The following is a 12343-nucleotide window of genomic DNA, read 5'->3' as shown; positions in this document are numbered from 1 at the left end:
TAAGAAATAGAGAAAACATCTGAAAGATGGTAAATCATGTGGGAGTATAGCCACAAAAAATGTTTGGAAATTGTTTGAGAAAACCAAATATATTGCCTTTTGTGTTCTGCAGAATTGTTAACCCCTTGTAAGTTAACAATGCATGTTACATGTTAAAGGGATTTGTACTTAGGAATTTTTTCTGCATTTTTTTTCTGGGTATGAGAAAATAGTACAGAGACTGAACAGTAGATAGTTAAGTAGTTAATGGATTTAAAAACATTTAGAGTAGCACAATGAAAACAGTGAAAAACCACTTTATATGGCAAATTACATTAACATGACAAAATTGATTTAGAAAGATGTGTATTAGTTGTTTTTTAAATTGTGTCTGTTTGAATGTGTGAACTGATTGCCAGAATGTTTATGCTTTAAGAGACTTTTAGCAATGTATGTCTTACTTTATTTTTGTTCCTTCCCCTTTGTTTTCTCTGAAACAGGATATAGCTGACCCTTTTTTTGCTTATTGTAAACAGCATGCGGACAGGTTAGACAGGAAATGGAAGCGGAAGAACTACTTGGCATTACAATCTTACTGTAAAATGTCCTTACAGGAAAGAGAAAAACAGCTCTCGCCAGAAGCTCAGGTATTATACTCATGACACAAGTGCAGCTGTGTTAATCATCCATGTTAAACAAGAAAGAAACAAAGAGGATGGGACATTTTTATTGTACTAGGAAAGAAAATCTGAAATATGTTGATAATGCTTGGTCATTTAACAAAGCAGTAAATGATTTGTATGTTTTGGTCTCTAAGAACAAGTCTCAATAAAATAATTATCAAAAAGGGATATCTATACTTGTCTGAATTGAAAAATCTTATTTTGGTTGATTTTTGTGGCAAAAAGCTGGTAATGACATTTTCGTTGTAGTTCATAGATTTTCTTTAACATTCTCTTCAAGGTTCTTGAGACAAAAAGACAGCCAGACAAAAATTACATGTATTTCTACATCCAAGCTCAATAAAAATCCACTTCTTTCCTTAGTAATATCTTGAATTTGGCAGAAGAGTTTAGCTTGCCTAAAGTTTTTTCTTGTTAGATACGTGTTCACTTTTTGTAGGCCTAAGTAGAATTCTGTGTGCTGGGTTTTTTCATAGTAAAAATTTCCTAAGAAAAAGTTATTATGGTAGAGAAACTGAGTCTGTGCTGCTGAGTGGAAGTTAACTGAAAATCTTAGACAATGTTTGTATTCCTGTCTAGGGGCAGGTCAGTGTACAAGTGTTAGTTACTACATAAGCTCAACTGATAAATGTCCTCTTGTTGTAAACATTTAAATCCTTCCGGAAGGAATTAGTGCGCTTTGACGCGTTTTAATGTGCGTACTTCTGATTCTGAAAAATTTCAGGCACACTTTGCTTTCACTGCTTAGGCTGACCTGCATTCTGTGGAAAAAAATCATAGGTGTGTAGAAAAGCAGCTTGCTACCTGAATGAATCCTGACTAATTTGTTGTAGAAAGTAGCAGATGCTGCAAATAATGAAAGGCAGTTAAGGGAGAGAAATAACTGTTGGGTTTTGTTTTTCTTTTTTTTTTTTTCCCTGAAGGGGGAAGAGTAGTGTAATGATCAGAAAGTAATTCTTCATATAATCAAATTTTTAATTTAAAAAAATCATACCTTTTCTACCTAGTTCTTCAAAGATCTTTGAATAGAATATTAATTTAAAATGACCTGTGCAGGTGAGAATGAATGCGAGCAAACTATTGCAGAAGAATTTTGAATAAAGTGTTTCTATGGGGTATAGAGCTTTGTGTGGCTTGATTTGAAACTGGTTTTAATTTTTTTATTTTTTGCTGAATACACCACCTCTCAGTTAGGTGAAATGCACCAATGTAGTAGAGACATCACAATAATAAGAATATTACCCAGCATAATTATAAGTGCTGGTTGTGCAAATCAGTTTGAATCCAACAGGGTTTATTAGTTCTGTTTTCAGGCATTTGTTATATGGCACTGAGAATGATGATAAGTTCCCAGCATTTTCCCCCTTTCCTCCTCTTTTCCCCCAAATATAGCCACTGCAGGTTGTTTAATCTAAATTACTTGGATTAAATATTTTGAAGCTGAAAGTTTAGTATTGTGTGTGTGCGTGAGTTTACATGGAAACAAATCGAATGCTTGTTAAGTCCATTTCCATGTCCAGTTGTATGTATGGGATTTTATGAAGTAATTGTCTTTGAGTGGTGCCTGTGCCTTTTTAGAAATGTAGAGCTGTAAGAGGTACTTACTTACTAAAAATGTCTGACTGGGGGGTACACACAAAGTGTGTAGAAAATCACCCCTTACCATATGTTATCTACATGAGGAAGTTAATATCCCACCAATAAATTCAACCATCTTTGCTAAATAAAGATTTTGTCTGAGAAATAACAATCTTGAGACAGCTTAGTCTGGAGAAGAACATTAAGAAGTAAATATATATTTATATATATTCATACATATACATATTTAGATAATATATATATACACACGTATATAGTGTGTGTGTGTATATATGTATGTACATGCAAAAGTTCGCCTCCGGGAGAGATTGTAGGTTTTAAGTAAGGTTTGCAAACATTGAGTTAACACAGGCAAGTTTGCAGTTTTACGAATAAGATATCTGATATTGTGAAAGTGGAATTTTGAGGCACAGTTTTAAATGAGAAAAAAAAAAAAAGAGTATTTGGTACTTTGTAGCCCAGGCAGGAATAACTGAGCCAGTGATACGGCAATTCATGTGGCCTGAAAAGAAAGTAAATCCCTGTAAAGTGTATAATATACAAAACGGTCTAGGACTGTTGATTGTTGGAAGATGTTCTACCTTGAAATACTTCCTTTATGTCCTAGAGTAAAGCATATACTTGAAAATAGCTTAAATCCAAGTAACTTGAGTTCAGTATTCCTTTTAGACATTAGTCATTTTAATTTGTCCTCTATTTCTGGAGTAAGGCTCTGTGTGACAACTTAAATGACAGCAAGGATTTCAGAACTGAGCACGTATTGAGTAAAGAAGTGTCTTAGATGAAGAAGCTATAAACCATCCTTGTCCCTTCCAGTGGCGAATAAAATGAGACGGTGGCTGTAGGCGGGTCTGTTGCTTGCTGTTGTGGGTCAAAGAAAAAAGCCCTTGGGGTCAGAGCTGGCCTGCAAGCTGCATTTGCCATGTTTCTTGGTCATTAATGTTCAAGACCTACTAAGGTAATGTGTGTCAAACTGTGTGTGGTATTGCGTTCAACGATTCTGTTTGTAATCAGAAATGTGGCTTAACCATAGCGTGTATATACTCACACTTTTTAGTGTTTGTCTCAGGAGTATCTCATACCATATGGTCAAGCAGTCAGATTAGTTTAGTTTCTTCTTTCTGCAGGCAAGTAAACAATTTCTAACTGATGGTCAGCTGGAGTTTTGCCTCTGAAGGCTTGTATGTTGATGTCATTTTCTGCCAGAATTGCCACTGCATAGAGTTCCCACAAGACAGTGTTTTCCAGCTGTCAGTAACAACTTGATCTTCTGTGGTGGATCTCCCAGATGGTCACAAATATACAGATGTCATCAACAATATATATTATGAGCTGCTTTTGCCTACTTCACTTCTTTTTGGTCTGTGGTTTTGGCACGTTATAATCAACTAGTTTAACATTTATAATGAAACATGGCATTGAGAAAGGAGTTCTTACAAAAGGATGTCAAATAGGGCAGAAATGCCCTTCTTCAGCTTTTATTGCTCACATAGATACCAATTTAAAGTGTATCTAAATGTGGTTTTGATAGGTCTGCCAAGGCTTTTCCCTGTAGTGAGTTTTCACAGTCCCATCAAATTGTCATTATTAGATGGGATTGTCTGAAAGCCAGCAGTCATTTGTGTTACTTTCATTGGTGGGAAAATCTCATCAAGAAACCTGTGCCTAGCTCCAAAACCTAGTGAAAGGATAATTGTATTTGTACATACATTTTGAAGTAAAGTCTAATGTCTGTCAGTGGCTGTTTCTTGAAACATAGAGTTCTGGAATAAAAATGGCGTTGATTAGATTGTGTGGCTTTTAAAATAAAAATAAAATGCAGATGTGATCCTTATGTTTTTAATTTATGGAATTCTTTATTGCAGGCGCGCATCAATGCCAGGCTACAGCAGTATCGTGCCAAGGCAGAGCTGGCCCGCACTACCAGGCCTCAGGCCTGGGTTCCCAGGGAGAAACTACCACGACCACTTACTAGCAGTGCTTCAGCCATACGTAAGCTTATGCGCAAAGCCGAATTAATGGGAATCAGCACAGACATTTTTCCAGTGGATACTTCGGATACTAGTTCCAGTGTTGATGGAAGAAGAAAACATAAGCAACCAGCTCTCACTGCTGATTTTGTGAATTATTACCTTGGTAAGGATGAAAATTTTGTATTTTCCTCACTGAAGAATAATCACTTTGCTGTATTTGTACTGTACTAATTCTTGCTTTTTTCCTTCTATTTCCTTGTTAATAGGTTAATATGAATTATTACTTCCATTTTAGATTAGATATATTATTGCTTAGTATCTCTACACGAAGTTATTTTTTAAAAAAGACATTTAGGAAAAGAAGAGAATCTTTCAAATGTAAACACGAGGCTGAACTGTCTTTGCTAAGAAAGGAGTGGAAGCTTAGTTACCTTTTGGAATAATTTAAGTAACACTATGCAGCAAAACGTAAATGTTATGATTGTTCATTCTACTCAGTCTCTGTAACTATAGGCTATAGTTTTGTGGTTTTGTGTTGTTACAGTTTTATGTTTTTCATTGCTTCACTTTCTTTAGTGCTTAAAACTTGAAAATATACCTAAGGATAGAAAATAATTCAGTTTTCTTTTAAATAGAGAGAAATATGCGCATGATTCAAATCCAGGAGAATATGGCTGAACAGAAGAATATCAAGGACAAATTAGAAAATGAGCAAGAAAAGCTTCATGTGGAGTATAATAAGGTGAAGAAAAAGGGATTATAAACCATTATACTGTTTTAATATTGCTGTTGTTAACTTTGATTGCATTTTGCTTTCCAGACAAAGTGACTTTAGAAAGAAAGATACAAACTATGCTTTCTTTAAAAGTAATACTTTGAAATATGATGTTCTTGTAAAAATATTCTATGGTCCTTTCCTCCTGTACAAGTAGAATCAACTTCTAAAGTGTCACATGTTGGCTTGGTACAAGTTCTTTTAACTGATCCCACTGAGAGCTGCAGTAACAAGCTGCGCATGGACAGACAGATCTCTCTCTCATGAGTGAACTGTATCTTAAGACCCTTCTTGTTTTCATTCTTTGTATGCATTTCATTTGAGACTTTGAGGCAACAGAGATTGATCTGTTTTGCTTGTGTGTAGTTCTAGGTTATTTTTGAACCTGCTTGGTTCTCTGCTTGGAATCCTGCTTGATAATTGGGAATCTAGGATTGTCAAGAGTGCTATTTATTTATTTATGTCAACTCCAACTCATCCTATATTTAATGACTTGGATATTTTTTCAGGCTGAAATAATTCACACAACCATCATGTCCTTTGCATGTTTTGTTCAAGTACAGGCATTGCTCCCCCCAGATGTTACTAATATATTTTTTTATTAACTCATCATAATGGTTACAAAAGCGTTTTGTGTTTTCATTGAATTTTTACTAAATGATTATCTGTTTATTTTAATCTTTGAATATTTTGAAATAGAACATACAAATACTCTATCTGACAGATGACATGCTGCTATTCTTGCTCAATTCAGCAACCTATCAAGTGATGGTTAGTGATGACAAAAACCAGTATTGCTATTAATTGTTAAACTGTTGAGTGTGTGTTTTAAGTGAGAACACATTGAAATGAAGCAGCAGGTTCTTGTGAACTGCCCAAAGATGATAAAGGGGAAGGAGATCGTGCATGAGGCTTTTAGCTAACTTAACAGGTTGTATGTGCTGGATGGTAACTAAAAGTTGCTTCCAGAAATAAAAAACAACTCTTTTTTTTTTTTCTGCTTGAATCCTTTTCTAAATTATATCTCTTTCTATGAGAGTGAGTGAGTGTTCTTTGGTATAGTAATATAGAGCTGGAATTCAGTTATATGGTTGCTTGTTACAATCTTGCTGCTCAAGTAATATCGACAACACTTACAAGATGTATTATTGCTGTATTTTAGGTTTGCTTTCTAATTGCCTTTATGAAACCTTATTTTCATGCTGAAATGCTCCATATCTTTACAAAACAGGTGGCTATCCAGGTTGTAATCTTCGTTCTTTTAAATTGCTGAAAGATTGCACTGGTCTCAGCTATGCTGAAATGAGTTCCATATTTTTTTTAATCCCACAATAAAGTAATGCACTCTAGATAGGTAAGAGGTTGAATAAATTTTATTAAATAATTCCTAATGGATTTTCATTCCTGTTGATATTTTTTCTTTTAAATTTTCAGCTGTGTGAGTCCTTGGAAGAGCTACAAAATATGAATGGAAAACTGCGAAATGAAGGGCAAGGCATTTGGGCTCTGCTGGGTAGAATTGTTGGACAGGTTGGTGTTTGGGATTTTTTTGGGTTTTTTTTTCACCTCTCTTTATAGTTCATACACAGACCTGGTTTTCTGAGAATAGCTCTTTTTGTTTCTGTCTGTTACTGCCAAATAAATTGATTTGATCAGGCTTTACTTTGGGGATAATGTTTCCTGATTGAAATATCTGGATTTCTGCAAACCACCTACTGGGGACCTATAGCTTAATTTTGTTGTTGTAAAAGCGATCTTGTTTGCAGAATTCTTTCATTTGGTATAACTGATTGACCTGTCATTTGTGATGAACCTTGATGTGAAGCATCAGTTAATCCTACCATTTTTGTCTCTACATTGTCTTTAGTTATTGTAGGCTTCAAATGATATAATAACTTTTATATAAAATATAAATAATACATATATTATATAAATATATATAATATATAAAAATATATATAAATAATGGCTTTTATAAGATACAAATCTTTTAAACTTTAGTGTGTGTGTGATGGTTTTTAAATGAATAGAGCAGAATATTTTTGTGATGAATATAAATATGCAGGGGATGATGTGGATTACTTTCTGTTGTCAGCAGTTATCTTTGTTCTCATTGATGTGGGGGAAAAATAAAGTATAGATTCTTGCAGTATTTTGATGTTTTATGTCAAAATTATTAAATGGACATTTTAGATACCAGAGAGAGATAAAAGTTGTTTCCAATTATGATTTTAAGGAAGATTGAAGAAACTTGTCATTGTGGAAATGCAGATATACAATTAGGTCACAGTTTTGTCACGCCCTTTGGTATTGCCTAATTTGTGCTGCTCTTGAGAAAATGAAGCTTACCCTTTCTTTACGCAGTAATAGTTCTTAAGGTATGCTAGCTTATTCTAGTTCTGTTCACGCTCCTGTCTTTTCTACTTGTGAAGAAGGATTCTCACATAACATACCTCTTGAGTCAAGATTATTTTTTCCCTCCTTTTTAAGATGAGTTTGAGTACATATTCAGAAATATATCCTGCTGCAAATGTTACTAAATTAAAAAAAAAAAAAAAAAAAAAAAAAAAAAGAAGTTGAGTAGAATTCATTTACACAGCTTGCATGACATTTCTTTTCCAGTTGGTTGAACAGATGCAGACCCATGGGGCTGGTGAGAAATGACTTTGATAGATGGTTGCTGTCTGAGAAGCTGGTATACTGCAGATTAGTAGAAACCCAAAGAGAATCTCGTCTGCTTTGTGGAGTGCTTGGTCCAATAAGATAATTTTTCTCATTAACCTATCGAGCACCAGGGTAGCAAGGATGTTGGGGAAAATAAACTGCCTCAGTATTCTTCTGTCATTTCATGAATTTGCCTTTGCTTGTTTCAGCTTCCCAGTAACATGCATCCTTGTCCATCCATCTATTTGAATCTTGAATTAAAAAATTGAAAGCTAGTATTTCAATGTGGGTTTTATTTATTGAATTGAGAAAATAAGTGTATTACTTTATATTTCAAAATCATGCTGGGGTAAACATCTGTAGTTCCTCTTGTCTGTAGAACAGCTAGCTAAGCAATTTCCTACTCATAATTTGATTCTTGTTCTTCATGAACTGAGATTGTATTCTTTTAAAAGTCTCAAGACTCACGTGTACTGCATTTGTTCAAATCCAACAGAAACTGAACATACCAGCAATTTTACGTGCTCCTAAGGAAAGGAAACCAAGTAAAAAGGAAGGAGGAACACAAAAGACATCTACGCTTCCAGCCGTACTTTATAGGCAAGTAACGGAGTCTTGACAGAATAGGTACAATATCTAGTAAGTCATAGTTTCACAAAAGTGCTGAGAAAATTGTTTGCTTTGGTTTAGATTAACAGAATGCATCTCTGGTCTATATGTTTTACTTACTTCTGAAGGCTAAGTTGAAGAGTAGTGAGTTCTTCACCTTAGCACACATCAGTAAGGTCTGGGGGGCTTTTTCTAATATGACAGCAGCACTTTAAGGACAAAGGTAACTCTTTACAGCTGAAATAAAGGGTCCGTTTTTTCTGTTGATGTGAAAACTTATAATTGGTCATCTTGTGTTTTGAATGCAATCATCTGTGTTGATTTTGCAGACAGTGCTGCTGAGATTTAGTCACAGTGGCTGGGTGCATAAAACACTTGTGATACAAGAAATTTTACTCATAGGTTGTGACAAACTTTGGGATATCTTATGGTTTAAATTTCCCTACTTGTATTTCTAGTATTTCCCAAGAAAATAAAATGTATTCACTTATTCTGTTATTGTTCCCCCTTTTCCCCTCTCCTATAAGTTGTGAAGCTACTGACTGCGTTTTAAGTAAGCCTAACAGCGGAACTTATACTGGGATCCCAGAGCATGACTGTGCAAAGGATACATGTCATTTTGGATCTTCTCTTGCCACCAGTTGAGAAACGTCAGTCTGTTGCTTATCAAGAAGGCAGCAGTCAGGCCTTCACCCACAGATACAGTGGGCAGTATCTTGCCCAGCTAGCAGGCTGAATAAAGAAAATGGGTTACATGAGGAAAAATTAGTTCTAGTGCTGTGGGAGGTGGAAATCCTGAGAACACGGCAATGGGCTGAGGCTTTGGCAGTTTAAATGTATACATAAATTATAGGAGTCATGCTTTACTAATTCTGTTTTGTTCAAATCCAGTCATTTAGTTCCTCCCATTTTATAGTGGAATCAATGAACATCTGATCTTTTGGAAATAACTAAAATTTCAAAGTCAGTAAAATAATAATAATGATAATAGAAAGGAAATGTAATTTCTCATGAGTTGATACGTTGCCCAGCATAATAGCAGCACAGGCCTATTTCAGGGTGCTTGCATAAAATAAGGATATGATTGCTAAGACTGGTAATAGCAGCATAATTTGCCATTTGGATGGCACAGGTAGTATTTTTTCCCTTTGCCATTTGGTACATTTTGTTGAAGTATCATGTGATTACTTGAGAGTTGGAAGTCCTCAAAAAAATCAGATTGAAAGTCGTTTTCTTGATAAGTTAACTGTATTAGGTGCTTTTTATGCTTTACTGTACATAGGTAGAAGCTTCTTAAAAAGTAATTATGCAGTTAATTGGTGCATAAAAATAGAAGTTGCCACGTTTGTATTGAAACTGGGGAATGTGCTGGGATGTATCGTTTATTCTTTATGATATCAAATGTAATTATAATGCTTTTCTGCTACCTACATTAAAAGTTGTGGAATTTGCAAGAAGAATCATGATCAACACCTACTGCTGCTGTGTGATACTTGTAAACTTCATTATCATCTTGGTTGCCTGGATCCACCTCTTACAAGGATGCCAAGGAAGACCAAGAACAGTTACTGGTAAGAATGCACTTGATGATAGTTCTGTTATCTCTGTACTTAAAGTAGGACATAAATGTGAATATATTTGCAAATCTATTTATATCTATAGACATTGCTATAATGCAGTTTGAACTGAGTTATTTTATTTTCAGGTTATTAGCAGTCATATTTCAAGGAAAAAAAATAAAGTTGTAAAGATTTTCTCATTACTAGTCACTGTGGAGAAACGGATTTTAGCTTTAATTTTCTTAGGTTCTGAGTTCATTTGTGATTGTTAATGCTGCTATATAGTAATGGTAAGAAACTATAGGCTGCTTTCAGGAAATGAAAGACTTGGTCTTCTGTTTATCTTAGGATGCAGAGATGCAATTCTCTGTTCAAATCTTTGAGATAATACCCGTAAATACTTAAAAATACCACTTGTAAGTAGTAGATCAGTTTATTGCAATATGAGGAATCAGTTGGGTTTACTTCTGTCTTATGACTCAAACCTGCAATGCCAGTAGTGTATGTATAACTGTCCTTGCTGCAGTTACATTTCCATGAATTAAAAATTATATTTTGTGCCAGTGGAGCAGAACATAAGCTAAGTAGTACAATAGAGAACTGGTAACATGGTAAAGGTGCTGATTTCCAAACTGCAATAAAACTAGTGTGCTGCTGTATTGTGTTATCATTCTTTATGTTTCTAAACTGCTCTGAAAGCAGTTATTTAGAAGCAATTTTTGTCTGGCAAGAAGTTCATGTACAGCATCTCTAGAAATCACCATCGTCTTGTCTGAACATTAATGTAACAAATCAGAATGGTATAAGAATTCCTTCTAAAATGTAGTAAACTTTTTTTATCAAGAAAACTTCTTTATATTTTTCTTCATAAGTTTCTTTTTTTTTTTTATTTTAAACTTACATAAAACATTTACTTAAGTATCTTTCTGTGTAGTTTTAATGAGTGTGAGCAGGGCAAGATGGCAGGTACATGAAATGGGAGGTCTATCATTTTATTATATCTTAACATAAGAAAAGCTGGATTTACCCAAATAAATTTTAAATTATAAAGGAAATCTCAATAGAGATCACCATCACTAATACTTTTCTGAATTTAATTTTGCTTTAATGACTTAATGCTCCCTGTGATTTTTGACTTTTAATTATTTTAAAGGGCATTCTGAGCTCTTTGGTTAAATTCGTTACATGGAGGCATTTTTTAAAACCTTTTTTTAGGAGCTTCTGTGTTTGCCAGGAGGTTCTTGATTTTTTCTTTTTTTTTTTTTTCTTTTTTTTTTTTTTTCTGCCTTTTAAGCAAGTTGAAAAGGCTCACAAAAGGCCATCAGTCCAAAAGATGTAAGACTACAATTCTCAGTAGGTGTTAAAGCCAGAATAGGTCAGGTTAGGTAGTAAAACTCTTTCATTTCAAAGCTATAACTTATCTTTGTTATGAATTTCATGCTTCAGTTATACCTCAGATCACAAACTTAGCTTTTACTTTTAATTAGCTGAAGCATATTCTGAAATGTGAGATTATAGCAATCAAATTGAGCTGTATTGATTGTATTCTTTTCATCGTTGAACATGCCCTTATGCATTCTTTTCAGGATCAGTACAGAGCATATAGAATGGACCCTTAATCTGTGTTTGATTTCAGCAGGTTCCTCCCCCCCGCTGTTTTGAATACAATTTTAATCTTTTGATTAAGCTATGAAGAAAAGTGTGTGTGGGGTTTTTTATATGGTGCCTGTGTACTTTTCAGATATTTATATAGGATATAATGTGAATTTATGCAAAAAGATAAAGTGCGAAAATGAGTGTAGTGGGAAATTCCTTGAAACGTTAGGCAGGTTGAAGACTGAATACAGTGGTTAAAAGTTTTGCCTTTAGTTGTCTTTTAAAATAGTATGCAGGAAGCAGTTAAAAATAAATGTTTGTTACTTTTTACTTTCTATTTCATTATCACTGCTAATCATTTACTCACAGTTGCTAACTTGAGCCTTTGCAAAAAGTTTAATGGCTAGAGTCATATACTTGATCAATGCATATTTATTTAAACATTAGGTAGTTTAATTAAGCATTAGGTAGCATGAGTTTATTTCATATGCTTCATATTTTAGACTGTGTTTGAGCATGTCAAGTGATGAGGCTTATATGTGTGATGCCACATAATCTTATTGGTTAGTTACTCTTTTTGTCCATTTCATACTCAGTATTTAATAGAAATGTGATTTACAATATACAAAAAAGGATTTTGAAATTGTTTAACTAAATCCACTGTTGCATGTAATGGTAAGGGAAAAAAAAAAGATAGTTTTTTTATAGTTAAAACCTAATTTGTTAAAGCACAAATTATAATTAGTTATCTGAATGTTTCTAAACATGCAAAGGAGGTAATGATTTTAGTCTTCATGAAATCATAGTAGGAGTTTAGACCTAGTGAGCCCCAGTCTCTTACAGCTTATTAGAAATGGGTTTCAAGCATTTAATACTAAGAATTTTCCCTGTTCAGGGGCCTGACAG

General features: G+C 34.1%; 1 protein-coding gene across 1 annotated transcript in view; it reads left to right on the top strand.

Moving 5' to 3' along the window:
- PHF14 (PHD finger protein 14) overlaps positions 1 to 12343 on the top strand; it is a gene marked incomplete at both ends in the record, with an annotated part of 67859 nt that overhangs the window by 36299 nt on the left and 19217 nt on the right. The window contains 6 exon segments of the mRNA XM_080639433.1: positions 480 to 626; positions 4127 to 4397; positions 4870 to 4976; positions 6444 to 6539; positions 8170 to 8273; positions 9722 to 9853. Coding sequence (XP_080495559.1) covers positions 480 to 626; positions 4127 to 4397; positions 4870 to 4976; positions 6444 to 6539; positions 8170 to 8273; positions 9722 to 9853 — 857 coding nt within the window.

The sequence above is a fragment of the Psittacula echo genome, assembly GCF_963264785.1.
Source record: "Psittacula echo genome assembly, chromosome: 2".
NCBI classification, from domain to species: domain Eukaryota; kingdom Metazoa; phylum Chordata; class Aves; order Psittaciformes; family Psittacidae; genus Psittacula; species Psittacula echo.
The sequence above is the reverse complement of the archived record's forward strand: the minus strand, read 5'-3'. Positions and strand labels throughout refer to the sequence as shown.